This window comes from Aedes aegypti, chromosome 3, assembly GCF_002204515.2.
Source record: "Aedes aegypti strain LVP_AGWG chromosome 3, AaegL5.0 Primary Assembly, whole genome shotgun sequence".
NCBI classification, from domain to species: domain Eukaryota; kingdom Metazoa; phylum Arthropoda; class Insecta; order Diptera; family Culicidae; genus Aedes; species Aedes aegypti.
The window spans coordinates 178,556,652-178,573,728 of NC_035109.1; the positions used below are offsets into that span (position 1 = coordinate 178,556,652).

Here is a 17,077-nt window from a genome sequence, read left to right on the forward strand (position 1 = left end):
CCAATGTATAAAATAATACAAGGAGCAGTCGCTCCGTAGTATAACCTGCATCTACTTAGTGAATTTGGAACGTTTTTCGCAACCTACATTGCAATTTTGATGTTTTTTTAACAGGCCTCAACTCGGTTTCCGTCAGATATAGAAATGAGGCCTTTTTGAGAAAAGATGTAATCCAGGATAGCGAAGTTTTTGGCGAGGATTGGTCTATCGCATTTACGGGTGATATCATGTTGTGGAGTGTTGTTCAATATACTGCTCCCTAAAGATTAGAATCATAGCTGGGAATGGTAATAGTCAGTGCTGGGAATGGTAATAGTAGTAGGCTTGACTTTTCGCGAAAATCACGTGGCTCTCCCAGTACAGTAGTTCAAAAACGTGAATCTCATCAAGTAGCCTCTGTTGGGTGCATGAATTTTCTAAATCATGAGTGTCATTGAAGGCTCTAAATGCGGGAAATGCATCGGGAAATAGAACATTTTTCTACAGTAATTTCGGGTTGCCCTTAGCAACGGGTGTTTTGAAATTTTCAAGGCATTTGCCTACAGCAGCGATGGGCGTGAGTTTCACTGGCTTCGCTGACTGTGATTGGCTTTGTTTGGCTACTGTAGAGTGAGTTTCAGATTTTTTCCCAACCCTGGTAATAGTAGTAGGCTAGAATTTTCGCGAAAATCACGTGGCGCTCCCAGTACAGTAGTTCAAAAACGTGAATCTCATCAAGTAGCCTATGTTGGGTGCACGAATTTTCTAAACCATGAGTGTCATTGAAGGCTCTAAATGCGGGAAATGCAGCGGAAAATAGAACATTTTCTACAGTAATTCTGGGTTGCTCTTAACAACGGGTGTTTTGCTATTTTCAAGGCTTTTGCCTACAGCAGCGATGGGCGTGAGTTTCACTGGCTTCGCTGACTGTGATTCGCTTTGCTTGGCTACTGTAGAGTGAATATCAAGATTTTTCCCAACCCTGATTAGAATAGTTATCCATAAAATAATGTATAACAATAGTTCACATTTACCTATCCCTTCGGGAAGCCGAAATCCCAGTACCGTAATCGGGATTGACGGATTAGCTTCAGTAAATCGCTTTCTTGCTACATGCGATAATAATGATCAACTTTGAACGAAAACAAATATCTTGAAATTTCCCATAATTGAGCATCTTTTATTTAATTCTGAACACAAAAAACCACCACCCAACTAACATTCACTCATTTAACAAACACCATTATGACAGTTTTATTCAGCATCTTGTTTAATAACATTTTAATAATTACCATTGTCAACCTTTGTTCAGGCGTTGTTCACACAAATTTGAAGAAAGTTTAAAACATGTCGTTGAATACCAGCTTTATTTTTCAGCTTGTAAAACATTTTACAAGCATTTAGTTCAGCTTTTATACAGCTGGTGTAAAAATAATTAAACACAAACACAAAAACATATTTTCTAGGCACTTTAAATGTAGTGTATACAATTATCATGATATAACATAACCACTTTTAAAATCGCCTGGATACTGGATTCAAACTCGAGACCTTCCAATCGTCAACGGTATGCCTTGCCATCTGCGCCATCCTAGAATTGATCCAGCGCAAAATATAAACCTCGCATAGCTAAAAATTGATCATGTTTGAGCTTCTATTGTACAATGTCTAATCAATACATGGTACGTTAATCAAAAACTTAACAAGCGTATTACTCAGCTGCTGTTTAGTGCTGATCCAAGCTGACTTCAGTCGATTATTTTTGGCGCATACATAGTGAGAAAATTTATGTCAATGATAGATGGATCGATTTTTTTTAGAAATGGTCAAGTAAATATTTTTTCTTAGATCTCAGTATTCATTTAAGAAGAAATGCTATTTTAAATTTGCTTTTGGAAGTATTAACTTCAACAGAAAAGTAATCGCCTATCTCGATGCGTGGGAAATTTCTTGCAAGAAATGCTCAAGAAAAGCATTTTCCTTTGATCGCAGTACGCAATTGAAAAGAAATGTCAACTCAAATGGAGCTCACTGTAGATATTTTTTTGACGCAGAAAATTTTACTTTATTGAGCGGAATAGCATACGAGCATACCTAGATTTTGGAGGAATATTGGCTTTTTAAAAAGAAAGATGTCTTGTTCAGCATATTAGTAAAACAATCATGACTAGTCGAATGATAAATTTTGGAAACGCTGAATACTGACCTAAGTTTGTATTCAAAGAGCATCTCCCCAGCTCCTTATAGGGCAAAATTTTCATTCAGCTGTTAGAACCATTATTGAACATGCATGCTTATTTGCGGCTCTGAATCGTTAGTTGGGAATACTGGGTAGTGTCTGTAGAAGGGGGACCATCGAGTTAACACCCAAACGAATCAACATGAATCACACCATCTCGACTGAACTGTCAACAAATGAAATTGAACCACCACTGAATCGACAAGCAGGTTACAGTTCATGATGGCAAAACGTTATTGCGTTTGGGTTTTGGGTTTCAATAAATTGTAGTGAAACAATGCAACATCTCATTTGTAACTGTTTATTTGATCATTAAATCTGGACGGTACATTTAAGATTCAGTTCTTTTTTCGAGATTGTTAAAAAACTTTCAATGGGATAATTAATAAAGTCCACAAAGGTAAACGATAAAACTATTATCTATATAACATCATTGAAGTGATTTCCATATGAATAGCTATGGATTGATACTTTTGTGAACTTGATTATATGGTTCTTATATATTAATGTCAACTGCTTATAAAAACCTACAACTATAAATACCATCGATGGAATATACCAAGGCACTTTTGAATCAACTAGAGACAAAATGCGACGATTACGGAAACATGTTTGTTCTACTCTAGTTGTGCGTATCACTACTCTATAAAAAGTGAGTAGTGATTTTACGTAAGTAGTGTTTGGTCAAGTAGTGCATGAACTGGCTGTAGTAGAGTGGAATCTGAAAATTTCGTTCTCCACTCGTCTAAGGCATCAGAAGTTCAATGTTTGGAGATTGCATATCGACGAAAATTTGATATTGCGAGTAAACGCACATCCAGCAGTAAATCTAAAAATGAAGGTTAATGATGATTTGGCAGCTAAAATGTAGATTATTGTTTTACTTACATTGTACGCCATCCAAACCCATAGGATCAAACTGGATAATGTTTGCTGGAGCTGAAAGAAACAAGTTTTAACATAAATAGCATTCAAAGAAAACTTATTCAATTATTCTTACATAAATATAGTACCCTCCGATCAACCAGAGGCCAAATACAAATTGAAACAGAATGGCCACTCCAAACAGAGCCAACCAAGGAAGCATCCAGCCACGGGTCGTTGTTTTAAGCGAGTAGCAAATGCCAACGGCAGACAGGATTAGCAACAGGAAGTAAGCAATGAAGAATCCTCCCACGACCTGCATCGAGTCGCGAATGTCAGTTTCAAACAGCGGCGAGTAAAGCTGCGAAGAATCACCGCCCGCAAGCATGTATCCTGTCTATGATACATATACATAGTTTCAGAGGAAATTAATTAGTTAAATTATTCATGATTTCTATACTATAACAATACTAGACAGTATTACCCCACAGTTATTTATATATTACAGGTATGGATTAAAAATCCTTTATAAGAGAGATTCGCGGAAGCTGACATTTCTGTCAAAGTGTGAGCCAATCGAGCAGCGAGAGCTGTCAAAGTGTGAGCCAAACGAACATGCGTTATGTTTGTTTTGAACTTTTCTTGAGGAGTAATGTAATCCGCTTGAAATTATTTCGGTATAAGCAATTTTGCATGAAGCAAAAATATGAAATGTTTTACTTTTTTGAATTTTTGTCAATGCGATTTTTAGTTTTTGATTTTTTTGGCTGTTTATTAGTTTTGATATGTAGCTCAGAGATCTATAACGGAACAAAATACACTTTATAGCAATGAGGAAGTCATGTCCGTGTTACAAAATTATTCTCGACGCCAAGCAAAATCAGCACTGCTGGTCTGTTGCCAAATCATTCCATTTTACTTCCGCTTATTTCTCTATAAAGGATCACTAGTATGGATCAATGTGAATATTGCGCATTGTCTGGGATGTAATTTTACTTTACTTTTCGTCATCTTGTTTTTTAATATTTTGTTTTGCAAATGAACCCAAGTTGATTCATAACTGTGGGGTGACCGTACTTATTACTTACCATTGTTATCAGCACGATGCACATCGCTACGGTATAAGCGGCGATCGCATAGCTCCCAGACTTAACGGAATTGGACCAGATGCAAGGAGACCAGCATGATTCCAACCAAACCATTTTGATGCGTTTACTAAAACTCTGTTGGAGTACAATAGTATTTAATAGAATAAGACACTCCAAAATAAGACAAAAAATACACAAACTGCCACTTGTATGATTAGTCGACTTAAGTCAATCAAGCGACGTGACGCGTTCCCGAGATGAGGCACGCCCATTTAAATCGCATTAATGAAAACAATGCCCATTGATGGGAGCAACGACGCTCAATAGTCAAACTGTTCATTTCTGTAAGAAAGTATTAACTTGAATTTAATGATTACCTTTTATTGCTGGCGAAAACTTGAGAATACGGGAATGTTTGATTAAAAAAGCTTGCTCACAAAACGAATAAACAAACAACTTTTACTTCTTCTGACGGACTATCTTCTGCTGATGACCAAAAAACTCTCGCTCGAAATATTTATGTCGACTTATTTGACAAGCAGATAGAACGGTGTTGGTAGATCGGCGCACCACACGCAAAATATTATATCCCGAAAAATAAGTTTTAAATGGATGAGTCACTATGTTTTTACCCGCGGTTGGATTGTTTTGCCTCTTTCGTAAAGGCAAGGTTGTCAAAAACAGAGAGAGAGGGATGCGCCGACCTAGCCGACGAAGTCCGTGAGAGAATCCAAATTTGTTTTTTTTTTCGTAAACCCAAATTAACACTCAGAAATAAAAATAGTCACCGAATTACTAAAGTAAATGCATTGATGACTATTTTCTATCTGCCTCTCTTTCATACTGCTGTGAATTTTCACACTAATTGTCATTTCGACTGAGTTGAAGCTTTGCAATGCTTCAACCCAGGCTAATTGAAAACTAGTGAAGAAATTCCCTGCAGAATGAAAGAGAGGCAGATATAAAATAGTCATAAATTGACGCCAACCACATAATCTGTCTGGGGTACTGTACAGTTTACATACAATATTGGAAGTGTCAGTATCACAGCATGTGTGACCCAAAGCTCCATCCCGGTAGCTATCCGCATCAGGTAAACTTGAATCTGGGGCCGTCGGTTTCTGAATGGATACTCACCTGCTCATGTAAGGCAGGCACTGCAAAGTGCAAGCATACCATCGCTTACCTGCTCTACATAGACAAGTAAGTACCGTAAAACGGGGTAATGCTTAACGATTCATTTTGAGTGGACTAATAATTTTTCATATAATCGGTTTTTTGGTTTTGGAATAACTTTGATAATGGGTATCAAACGACAATCAAACTACTGTTTAGTATCATTGCAGTTGCAGCATGAATAAACAATGTTAATAGAGAACGTGGATTAGATTTTGTTCATAAAATAACAGAATTTATAGGAAAATCGCATACAAAAGTATTTTTAGTTCGAACATGCATGCCAAACACCATTATAGGTTTGTATGTATTGGTATGCAGTAATGTTTGTTAAAACATGTCAATTGTTATTCACCTTTAGTTTAACATAAATCAAATGTTTTTGGAATATTAGATAGTTTATTTCGAGAAAAAAACCGAATGAATTACTTAGAGCATATAGGGCATTGCATACCACTAGGCGTTTAATATGAACATTTCTGACTACTATTCCAAAAATGGCCCCAATTTGTGCAAATGATTATCGCTACGAGATTTGAGACTGGAATCATTTTTACTAAAACTGGGCTGTCAGGGATGAGCGACGAGAAATTCCATTAAATAATGATCGTAGAACAGATTGTTTGTAAGGGTTTCAAAAATGTTAAACTATCATCAATTTTTTATATTAGACATTCTGACATGAAGCGTCATGCAAATACTCTTTATTTCTTCATTGTGATTAACAGAATTTATGTTATTTCGGTTCGTACGTTGTGAGTTCCCTATTATCAAAGTTATCCCGTTTTACGTTAATGGATTGTCTTATGTATGTGTACTTACGTACCGGTAGAGTTTTTATAATTTTATAATAGATACAGACGCCACGAGTTCCTTTCGTGTACTGATGTCAACCCTCGAATATCTGTCAACCATTAAAGAGCACCCTGAAAGAAAGATTATTCTAGTCAAACGTCATCCTGATTCCCGAAGATAACAACCCCAACACGAACGATGCCGAAAAAAGCCTGCCGGTTGAAAAAATAAAAAAGTACCGTAAAACGGGGTAACTTTGATAATGCGGGTAACTTTGATAGTGCGAGACCCACAACATATTAAACGAAATCACGAAGTTTCTGTCAATCAGTTAAGAAAAACGAATGCAAAAGTAAAGAGTATTAGTATTACACTTTATGTCAAAGCTTTTTTCGTTGAAATCAAGTGCATTTGAGAATTTATATGCAAATATAAAAAAATTACAAGATTTTAGCATTTTTGGAACGCTTACAAACAATCTGTTCTACGATCACTATTTGATAAAGTCATAATGAGTTTGTCACTTATCTATGACAGCCTAGTTATAATAGAACATGAATTCGGCCTCAAATCTCTTAGCGCAAACCATTTTTACAAACTGGGAACATTTTTGTAATCTAAGTCAGAAATTTCCATACAGCGTTAAAAGCCTAGAGGTATGCAACGCCCTATAAATGTTCCGTAATTCATTCAATTTTGTTCGATTTATATTCCATTATCAAAGTTACCGTAAAACGGGGTAACTTTGATAGTTTTTTCGAAGAAAACTTGAATATGTTTGCATGCTGTTTCAAAGATTTACAATTTATATTTTTAAAACAAGTACTGCCATCCTAGCTATCGATTACAGTCGATAAATTGGCAAAAGATTCATTTTGAATGGATGTATAATTTTTCATATAATCGAAAGTTGGTTTTCTGTTTTGGGGTAACTTTGATAATGAAGTATGATTCGAACAAAATTGAATGAATAACGAACATTTGTAGGGCATTGCATACTTCTAGGCGTTTAACGTTATATGGAAATTTCTGACTTAGATTACAAAAATGGTCCCAGTTTGTGAATATGCTTTTCGCTAAGAGATTTGAGACCGTTTTCAAGTTCTATGATAACTAGGCTATCAAAGATAAGTGGCCAACTATTCAAAACTACATCAAATAGTGATCGTAGAACAGATTGTTTGTAAGCGTTTTGAAAATGCTAAAATTGTGTAAATTTTTTAAATTCGTATAAAAAGCCTAAAATGTTCTTGATTCAAATGAAAACCGCTCTTACATGAAGTGTCATACTAATATTCTTTAGTTTTGCATTCGTTTTGCTTAACTGATTAACAGAAATTATGATATTTCGTTTAGTATGCGGTGGGTTACGCACTATCAAAGTTACCCGCATTATCAAAGTTACCCCGTTTTACGGTACCCCAAAACAGAAAACCGACTTTCGATTAGGTATATGAAAAATAATATATCCATTCAGAATAAATCTTTCGGTAATCTATCAAGTGCAATCGATAGCTAGGATGTCAGTACTTGTTTTAAAAATATAAATTGTAATTCTTTGAAACAGCACGCATATATATATTGAAGTTTTCTTCGAAAAAACTATCAAAGTTACCCCGTTTTACGGTACTAAACAATCCAGCGGTGCTAGATCTACACTGAAGCTTTGAGAGTTTGGAATATTGTGTAATTGTGAACTAATGAATTAATTTTTGCAATCATACACCTTAACAATCATAGTTTTCCAATCATAAACACGTTTATTCTTGAAAACTTCATAATTTCAATAGAAATTGCCTACATTTATGGGTATTATGCTCTTCTAAAGTTTATTTGTAAAATGGTCATATATGTACACGAACTGCTAGAATTTTTGAAATCATTGATGTTTGAATTGTGTTGTTATATTGGGGATTCTGCCCTCCAATAGACTCACACCAGAAAAATATTGTCCCACCAAAATATTCTCCCACCATGTTTGCCATATATTGGATGGCGTCGTAGCTAACAAAACCATCATGTTACGCACATGTAACACAAACAGTTGCATTGTGCATTGAATGCAAGGTGCGTGCTTCTGCTGAACTGCCATGTAAACCGAGGTGTGAATATTTATTTCCCCACGTTGGAAATTTGCAAGACAATCTACTCGTCAACAAAACGAACATCAATTTCAATGATCAATTTTGCCTCAATGTGTCAGGAACTTTATTCTGGATCAAGCCACCGACTTATTTCATGGATCAGAACACTACAACAGCAATTTATTTGCGGGATTACTTATCCAACAGATATATTGCTTACCCAGGGTAAGTTAATTGTGTGACAGTGAAAGCATACATTTCGGCGTTTCTTTCAAAATCACTTTATCTTTATTTCACAAGTGTGGTATGATTTGCCATGCCCCACAACTGTGAATACCGTACACCCCCGCTAATTTGAACGGTACCTCATGCAAACCATCGGGGTTCATTTTTAATTTGAACGTCACCCTACGATCAACAGAAAATCGTACTTCTGGCTACCCTTTTGGCTGTTTTGTTTTGATTCTGCGTTCCGTTACACAGCATTCCATTTCACTTTACTCCGTTCCATGAGCTGCATGACGTTTGAACCATTTTTAATCTGAACGATGTGCAAATTAGCGGGGTACAAATTAAAAAGTGTTCAGATTAAATGTGGTCAAACCAACGGGGGTACCCGGTACACGCTTCTTTTATTTTTCATGAACAGAAAGAATGTACAAATATCAGATCCCAACGATTTCTTTATAAATCTTTGGACTGAGACTTCCGATTTGTAATCGGTCTTCGACAAAGTTGCAGCTGATAAATTATTTAATGAATTACCGTAAAACGGGGTAACTTTGATAATGCGGGACACACAACATACTAAACGAAATAACAAAGTTCCTGCGAATCAGTTAAATAAAATAAATGCAAAAATAAAGACTATTAGTATGACACTTCATGTCAAAGCTATTTTTATTAGAATCAAGTACATTAAGGGATTTATATGGAAATATTTAAAATTTATAAGATTTTAGCAATTTTGAACGCTTACAAACAATCTGTTTTACGACCACTATTTCATGAAGTCATAATGAGTTCGTCACTTATCCTTATCAGCCTAGTTGTAGCAAAACATGAATTCGGTCTCAAATCTCTTAGCGAAAACCATTTTTACAAGCTGGGACGCCTAGAGGTATGCAACGCCCTATAAATTTCCGTAATGCATTCAATTTTGTTCGATTTATACTCCATTATCAAAGATACCCCAAAACAGAAAACCGACTTTCGACTATTTGAAAAATGTTATATCCATTCAGAATAAATCTTTTGGCAATCTATCAATTGCAATCGATAGTTAGGGTACCAGTACTTGTTTCAAAAATATAAATAATGATTCTTTGAAACAGCATGCATAAATATTCAAGTTTTCATCGAAAAAACTATCGAAGTTACCCCGTTTCACGGTACAAATTTATCTTTTAATAGTGAAAACTCATTCTTCAAACCATGACAAGGAAATTTGCTGAAGAGAGCAATTCAATCCGACGGATAGGAGAAGAGATATTCATGAGTTTACTTGCTACATTTAAGCTACATATGGGATTATTAGCCTGCAAACATCTACAAAAATCCCAAACAAAATTAGCTCAAAAGAGATTAATTTCTTCAGAAACATCCTTCATTAAGGTTTGAAGAATGAGTTTTTACTATGGGATGATAAGTTTGTACTTTAATTACGGTACTAACGTGTAAGTAATTTGTACATTGTCTTTGGGCCACCTTTGAATTACCACCGAAAAAACTGAAAATTTCATAGAACTCTATTTTTATGGAAAGAATGGTAAAGAAGATATGGGAGATTAGATTGTAAAACATTTTTAAATTTTGAATCGCCCTTGTGTATACTAACGTTTGTGATGGTTCCCAGAGATCTCGCGTTTAGTATTATGGACACGTATCTGCATTGATCGATTTCTCTTCGTCGAATTTCTCTTTGGCATAGTACACGAAACTTAATCGATTTTCGGAAAACTTTACGATGCTGCATGACGAAGGACGATGACTACTTTCTACTAAAACAAAAATAACAGTAGAGAACAGTCGTCTTGACTAAGTTAACTTGGCTGATTTCTAGAAGAGAAAATCGACGAAGAAAAATCGATCATTGCAGATACGCCCTCATGGTACTGAACGCGAGAGATGTGGATTAATGTAAATAGGGTAACGACTGTTTATTTCGTTCTTACACGCTAACAGTTGGCGCCAGCGGCAAAAAGTACAGGCAACAACCTTTCGAACATCCAGTTTCTCTCACTGGCCGCCAAGCGACGCACTGTTGTTTGTATTCCTCCCACTGCACAGTGGTCCAGATAGCAAGTTTACGCGGACATGAACTTTTCGACGTCATTTTGTGGTTTTAGAGTATAGGTTGCTTCCCAAAAGTGTCTCGAAATTAGTTGTACTACAATTCGTACGAAAGGGATTTTTTTTCTGCACTAATCGCAATAGTGTCCTATACGTCAACTTTTTAATGTTAATAGATAGTAAGTTGGTATATTCAGCAAAGTTGTAGCATATTTCCCAAGTAACCAGTAAGCACGATAATGCGGCACGGTAACAGCATTATATGCGCATATAGGGTAATCATTTGATGCATATCAGTTTTATATACGCATATAATGCTATTATAATGCCAGAAAAGGCGAAATAGCGTGCCATTACAGTGCCAAAATATAACCGTGATTCTCTGCAACACTAATGCTGATATAAGACCACGTGAGAAACGTCAGTTGTTTTCGCCAGGTTTTTAGGGCGAATATTTTGTGCTTTCGCGTACGCAGCAAGAGAGCTTTCGCGTATGCGGCCAAGCAACTTGTACACGAGGTAAATAAATGAATGAATGAAAACGGAAACCTCTAATAGTATGCAAAAAAATTAATAAAATGATACAGATAGTACTTCTCCGTATCAGACATATTCGTTTTGGTAGTTTTCATCCTTTTCAGGACTTGCAATTGCCACATTTTGATCCTCGTTTTATGATGATGAAATTCCTCATTTTGCGTCTCGAACCTGCGACACCCGTATTGTTGAGTTGTTGTCCTGCTCCTTTGCCCCTACGGCCACATAAGATGAATAGTATTGGAAAGAAAAGTGACCAATTTGAACCATCACTTTTCCCCGTCATAAAACCTGCAATTGTAGTAATGAGAAGATTTATATTTGACTCCCTCTTACCGCTATATGCAAACACAAAGCACGTGGTATATCTGTCAAAACACTGGATGGCATTTAAACATGCCCTGTATTCGAATATAAAGCCAATATAGTGCTTATTTAATGCCTGTATGCACCAGGCTTAGAAGCATTAATGATGCTGTAATAGGGTTTCTATGAAGTGGAAGTGAGTGCTGTTATAAGGTGTGTAAGCATTTGTGGTGCTATTATAATGCATGTACGCATCTATGATGCTAATTAAGGGCTTATTATTAGTGCTTATGGTTACTTGGGTTTAATACAAAAATCTTTGTAGAAAAAAACTTTTTCTCTATCTCTTATACTTTCTGAGATAATTGACTTTTTATATAAAAAAATGAAGAAAATCATTTTTTCACTCATAAGTCATTTATTTACAAATTTTAGCAGCCTACAATGTTCTATAAAGTTTTTGGTACCGTAAACCGTAGGCAAATTGATCACTGGGGCGAATTTTATCAGGTCGGTACCGAAAAACATTTCCTCCCAAGGATGCTGAAGGGTTCGTTGGCACCAAACACATTCCATGTTTTCAAGTTTATAGGAACTGTTTCATTTTAATAAGTGTCAGTTTTGCATATAAATATTCACACTTTTTGAAGGTGTAAGCAATACAGTTGGAAATGCCGATGCTAAACAATCCACTGGTGCCATGCCTACATGTCAACTATAAGTGTTTAAAATGTTGTGTAAACTTTAGTATGAACTGCTGAACTCATTTTTGATATCATACAGCATAAAAAGTATAGTGTTTTGCTCATAAAATCGTGAAATCTCAAATAATGTGCTTATTTCAAGGGAAATTGCCTACATTTAGGCGTTTTAGGCAGATTTTCAAAGTGATTTTGCAATAATATGATCAAATACTAGAGTTGTAAGATTTTTGACATCATATTTTGATTCAGGAGACCCAAATTTAGTATATAGGGAAATTTTTTACTCTTAAACCTGCTTTTTATATGGTGATCAATTTCGCCCCAGTGCGTCATTCTAATTTTTTGATATTAAAACTATTTTTATAATATGTTAAATATTATTTCATGAAAAATCGATTACATGAACAGATAAAGATCAATGGAGTACTGGTTTTGCCGAAATTTATTTGACAATATTTGAATTCCGAAGGACAACACAGCAAAAAGTTATAAAATAGTGATCAATAGGGTCCTAAAGCCCTGTCCCAATTTTAGTGCCAAACGCTTAAGATTAGGCCACAAACACATGTTTACTCAATTTTCCAATGTTTTCCTTTGGTTTAAGCTCAAAAAACATTTTTTTAGATTTTGTCACATCCTTTGGCTTAAACTCAAATTTTGGGTGTATTTTGTTTTCCGTGTACCTTACGAAATGTCAGATAGGAACAACCCCAGTGGTCGAACTAAAACCCCTGTGGTGTTTTTGTCGACTAAGCGAACGTCAAACATGATCAAAAGTGTCAAGGTTCATTTATGGACCAAATTTTTAAATTAAAGTTTAAACATGATATAGCCATTATTTGAGCGGGAAAAATTGCTAAAGTAGTTACAGTAACATGCTTTTTCGAGTAATTAAATAAAAACAAGATTTCATTAAAAATTTTAGGACCCAATTTGCCCCCGGATTACGGTACTATTATATTCTACAACTTTGGTGAATGTACCACAGTTATGTTTCTTCTTGTTTTCTTATTGTAGGAGATATTAATTTAAAATCATGCCGTATTACAGGCCAAATAACTCGCAAAGATGCACTTGAAAATGAACCTACCTGTCACACCGTGGCTCTACACCCCTTAAAGAGTTTTTGAGTGAAATTTGGTGAATATATTATGTTTATATCTCGCGGAACATTACTAAAGGACCTATGTACAAATGAGAGATTCTCTCCTCTCTCGTTCTCTTTTGATTATAACAGTGGAATACTAGATTTTGGGAAGTTTTTCACTATAGATCGAAAGTCAATTTCCTTGACTAGCGTTTCATACAAAAAAAAAGCAACAGAAGAGATTAATGTGACACAGTTATTAATGAAAGAGAAAGTAAACAAAGAGAGCCTCTCAATGTTAGATAGGTCCTTTAGTAATGTTACGCGAGATATATATTTTTACGACTATTTTCAATGACGGGTGATTTGCAGTTAAAACACATTAATTAGTCATCTTTTCTATAAAACACACAAAAGTCATGGCCGCCGCGATTCAGCATGAAATAATCAACACCTGTTCAGATTTTGTAGTGTACTTTATTTGTTAAAAAGCATAATTTTCAAAACTTTCAATAATTCTTGCGCTTCTTCGTGCAATTCCGAATGCTTCTGTGCGATTCGACGATTTGTCAGTGAGATCACTGGATCTGATGTGAGTAGCAATCGCAATTGTATTTTTTTGACATGGTTACTTTGACTGATTTCAATACGACTACTGTAATAATTACTGTTATACATAAATCAAAGACTCAAGATAAATAAATTGAATGTCTCTCAACTCTTGCAACATATTACCATTTATGACTTTCAATACGGCATGTTTTTAAATTAAAATCTTCTTTAGGACGTTACGTCAGGAAGAAGAAGAAGAAGATAATAAGAAAACAAGAAGAAATACAACTGTGGTATATTCCCCAACGTTGTAGAATATAGCAATACCGTAATTCGGGGTGTAGTTGATCAGTGGGGAAATGTTGATCATTCCCGTACCCACATGTATAAACTGTCAAGAGAGCTATGATCCGATGTCAATTATCACAAGTTTTGTGATGTCACATAACCTGATATCTGCTCTTGATGTTTTGAACTTCGTTTTTACTTGCAAGATAACTATACTATGTAAAAACAATGTTTTTATGAAATGTTTGATGAACTGTTGAAGGGCTCTTCTCCAAACAATCGACTATTGCCAAGGCTATATAAAAACACTATTTAAATAAACTGTTTCACACATTCCAGGTATATTCTGTGAACTCAGTTTTGAATTTGCATTGACGATAAAATTTCATTTTCAGAGAAAAAACACGTTCTTTTTGTGAGCGAGTTGCTAATTCAAAGGAAAATTGCATACCTTAAGGCGTTTAATGTGGTGTATTCTGTAATTCACAACTTTCAACTCTAAAATTAACCGATTTATCAATAAGTTGTAAGATTTTTGAGACTTAATTCAGATTCAGGGATCCCAAATCTTTTGATTAGCATATCGCTTTATTTTACGAAACCTATCGCAGTAATTGATCAACTTTACCCCGGAATCACAAACTCTACTTTTTGTTATTATGATAACATTTCGTCAAAATTACGTTTGTATAATTCGATAAATATTCAACCAGTACAGGTTTTAAAAATATTTGGATGATAATACATGGATCCTACTAGGAATTATAGAACAGAATGGCATAAAAGTGATCAACTTCACCCCATTTTACGGTACTAAAACTTTGTAGAACATAGTAGGCTGCTAAAATTTTTAAAAAAATGACTTATGAGTGAAAAAATGATTTTCTTCATTTTTTATTCATATAAAAAGTCAATTATCTCAGAAAGTATAAGAGATAGAAAAAAGTTTTTTTTCTACAAAGTTTTTTGTATTAAAATATGCTACAACTTTGCTGAACATACCAACTTGCTATCTTACTTACCTTACCAGTCAGGCTAAGGCCTGGGTGGCCTCTGCTGTACGTAGGAGACGTCTCCATTCGACTCGGTCCATGGCTGCCCGTCGCCAGCCACGCATTCTGCGAAGGGTCCGCAGATCGTCCTCAACTTGATCGACCCATCTTGCTCGCTGCGCACCACGTCGTCTTGTGCCGGTCGGATTGTTTTCGAGAACCATTTTCACCGGGTTGGTATCCGACATTCTGGTGACATGCCCGGCCCACCGCAGCCTCCCAATTTTTGCGAGATGGACAATGGTTGGTTCTCCCAGCAGCTGGTGCAATTCATGGTTCATCCGCCTTCTCCACGTTCCGTCTTCCATCTGCACTCCGCCGTAGATGGTCCGCAACACCTTCCGTTCGAAAACACCAAGGGCGCGTTGATCCTCTGCACGTAGGGTCCATGTTTCGTGCCCATAGAGGAGTACCGGTCTAATCAGCGTCTTGTAGATGGTCAACTTCGTGCGATGGCGAACTTTGCTCGATCGGAGCGTTCTGCGGAGTCCAAAGTAGGCACGATTTCCAGCAACGATGCGTCTCTGGATTTCTCTGCTGGTGTCGTTGTCGGCGGTCACCAGTGAGCCCAAGTACACGAAATCTTCGACAACCTCGATTTCACCACCGTCAATATGAACTCGAGGTGGGGGGCGTGCCCTGTCTTCTCTTGAGCCCCTCGCTATAATGTACTTCGTCTTTGACACATTGATGTTCAGTCCGATTCGCCTAGCTTCAGCCCGTAGTCGGATGTACGTGTCCGCCATCGTCTCAAAGTTGCGTGCAACAATATCAATGTCGTCGGCGAAGCCAAGTAACTGAACGGACTTTCTGAAAATCGTGCCACTCGTGTCTATCCCCGCTCTTCTTATCACACCCTCTAAAGCAATGTTGAACAGTAAACACGAAAGGCCATCACCTTGCCGTAACCCTCTGCGAGATTCGAAGGGACTCGAGAGTGTCCCTGATACTCGGACTACGCACATCACTCGCTCCATCGTCGCCTTGATCAATCTTATCAGTTTGTCCGGGAAACCGTATTCGTGCATAATCTGCCATAGCTGATCTCGATCGATTGTATCATAGGCCGATTTAAAATCAATGAATAAATGATGTGTGGGTACATTGTATTCGCGGCATTTCTGCAACACCTGGCGGATGGCGAATATCTGGTCCGTTGTTGCTCGTTCGCCCATAAATCCTGCCTGATATTGTCCAACGAATTCTCTAGCAATTGGTGATAGACGGCGGCATAGCATTTGGGAGAGTACCTTGTAGGCGGCGCTCAAAATTGTGATCGCACGATAATTGGCGCAATCCAACTTGTCGCCCTTTTTGTAGATGGGACACACGACACCTTCCATCCACTCCTCCGGCAATACTTCCTCCTCCCAAATCTTGGAAATAACCCAGTGCAGCGCTCTTGCCAGTGCATCACCACCGTATTTTAGCAACTCGCTCGGAAATTGGCCCACTCCAGCGGCTTTGTTGTTTTTCAACCGTCTAATCTCCGTTTCTAACTCTTGGAGATCTGGAGGCGGAAGTCTTTCGTCGTCCGCGCGTGCTCCCAAAGTTATTTCCGTGCCACCTCCGGTACTGGCCACATCACCATTAAGGTGCTCGTCGTAGTGCTGCCGCCACCTTTCGACCACCTCACGTTCGTTCGTGAGAAGATTTCCGTCACAGTCTCTGCACATGTCGGCTTGTGGCACAAAGCCTTTGCGCGAACGGTTAAGCTTCTCGTAGAACTTCCGTGTGTCTTTAGTGCGGAACAGCTCTTCCATTGCTTCGCGATCTCGTTCTTCTAGATGGCGCTTTTTTCTTCGGAAGATCGAGTTTTGTCTGTTCCGCGCCTGTTTATACCGTGCCGTTCGCTCTCGTGCGGTGTTGCAGCATTCTTCTCATTCTTCAACTGCACGCATTCGCCGTCGTACCTGCCGTTTCTCTGATTCGGGGCCGCTGGACCTAGTGCTGCTGTTGCGGTGCTACCTATGGCGGATCTTATGTGCCTCCAGCCTTCAAGAGTGGCGGCGCCAAGCTGCTCTTCCGTTGGTA

At 37.2% G+C, this 17,077-nt stretch overlaps 1 protein-coding gene across 2 annotated transcripts; it reads right to left on the reverse strand.

Annotated features, from left to right (window-relative positions):
- Positions 1–2,503: 2,503 nt before the first annotated feature.
- On the reverse strand, positions 2,504–4,696 carry LOC5573573. 2 transcript variants are annotated; one of them, XM_001654656.2, is made up of 5 exons: positions 4,548–4,696; positions 4,171–4,305; positions 3,219–3,479; positions 3,107–3,157; positions 2,504–3,047 (listed from the first exon to the last, which is right to left on the reverse strand). In XM_001654656.2, the coding sequence occupies exons 2-5, from the start codon at positions 4,282–4,284 to the stop codon at positions 2,964–2,966; spliced, it is 510 nt and encodes a 169-aa protein (XP_001654706.1). In that variant the 5' UTR covers positions 4,285–4,305; positions 4,548–4,696; the 3' UTR covers positions 2,504–2,963. The 2 variants fall into 2 exon arrangements, with proteins under 2 accessions (XP_001654706.1, XP_021707748.1); XM_021852056.1 differs by lacking the exon at positions 4,548–4,696 and adding an exon at positions 4,365–4,492.
- Positions 4,697–17,077: the final 12,381 nt, after the last annotated feature.

Coding starts and splice junctions, on each gene's coding strand:
- LOC5573573 (XM_021852056.1), bottom strand. CDS start 4,442: ATGGGCGTGCCTCATCTCGGGAACGCGTCACGTCGCTTGATTGACTTA. Junction 3,480..4,170: donor GCATCGTGCTGATAACAATG/GTAAGTAATAAG, acceptor TATGTATCATAG/ACAGGATACATGCTTGCGGG. Junction 3,158..3,218: donor TCGGAGGGTACTATATTTAT/GTAAGAATAATT, acceptor TGTTTCTTTCAG/CTCCAGCAAACATTATCCAG.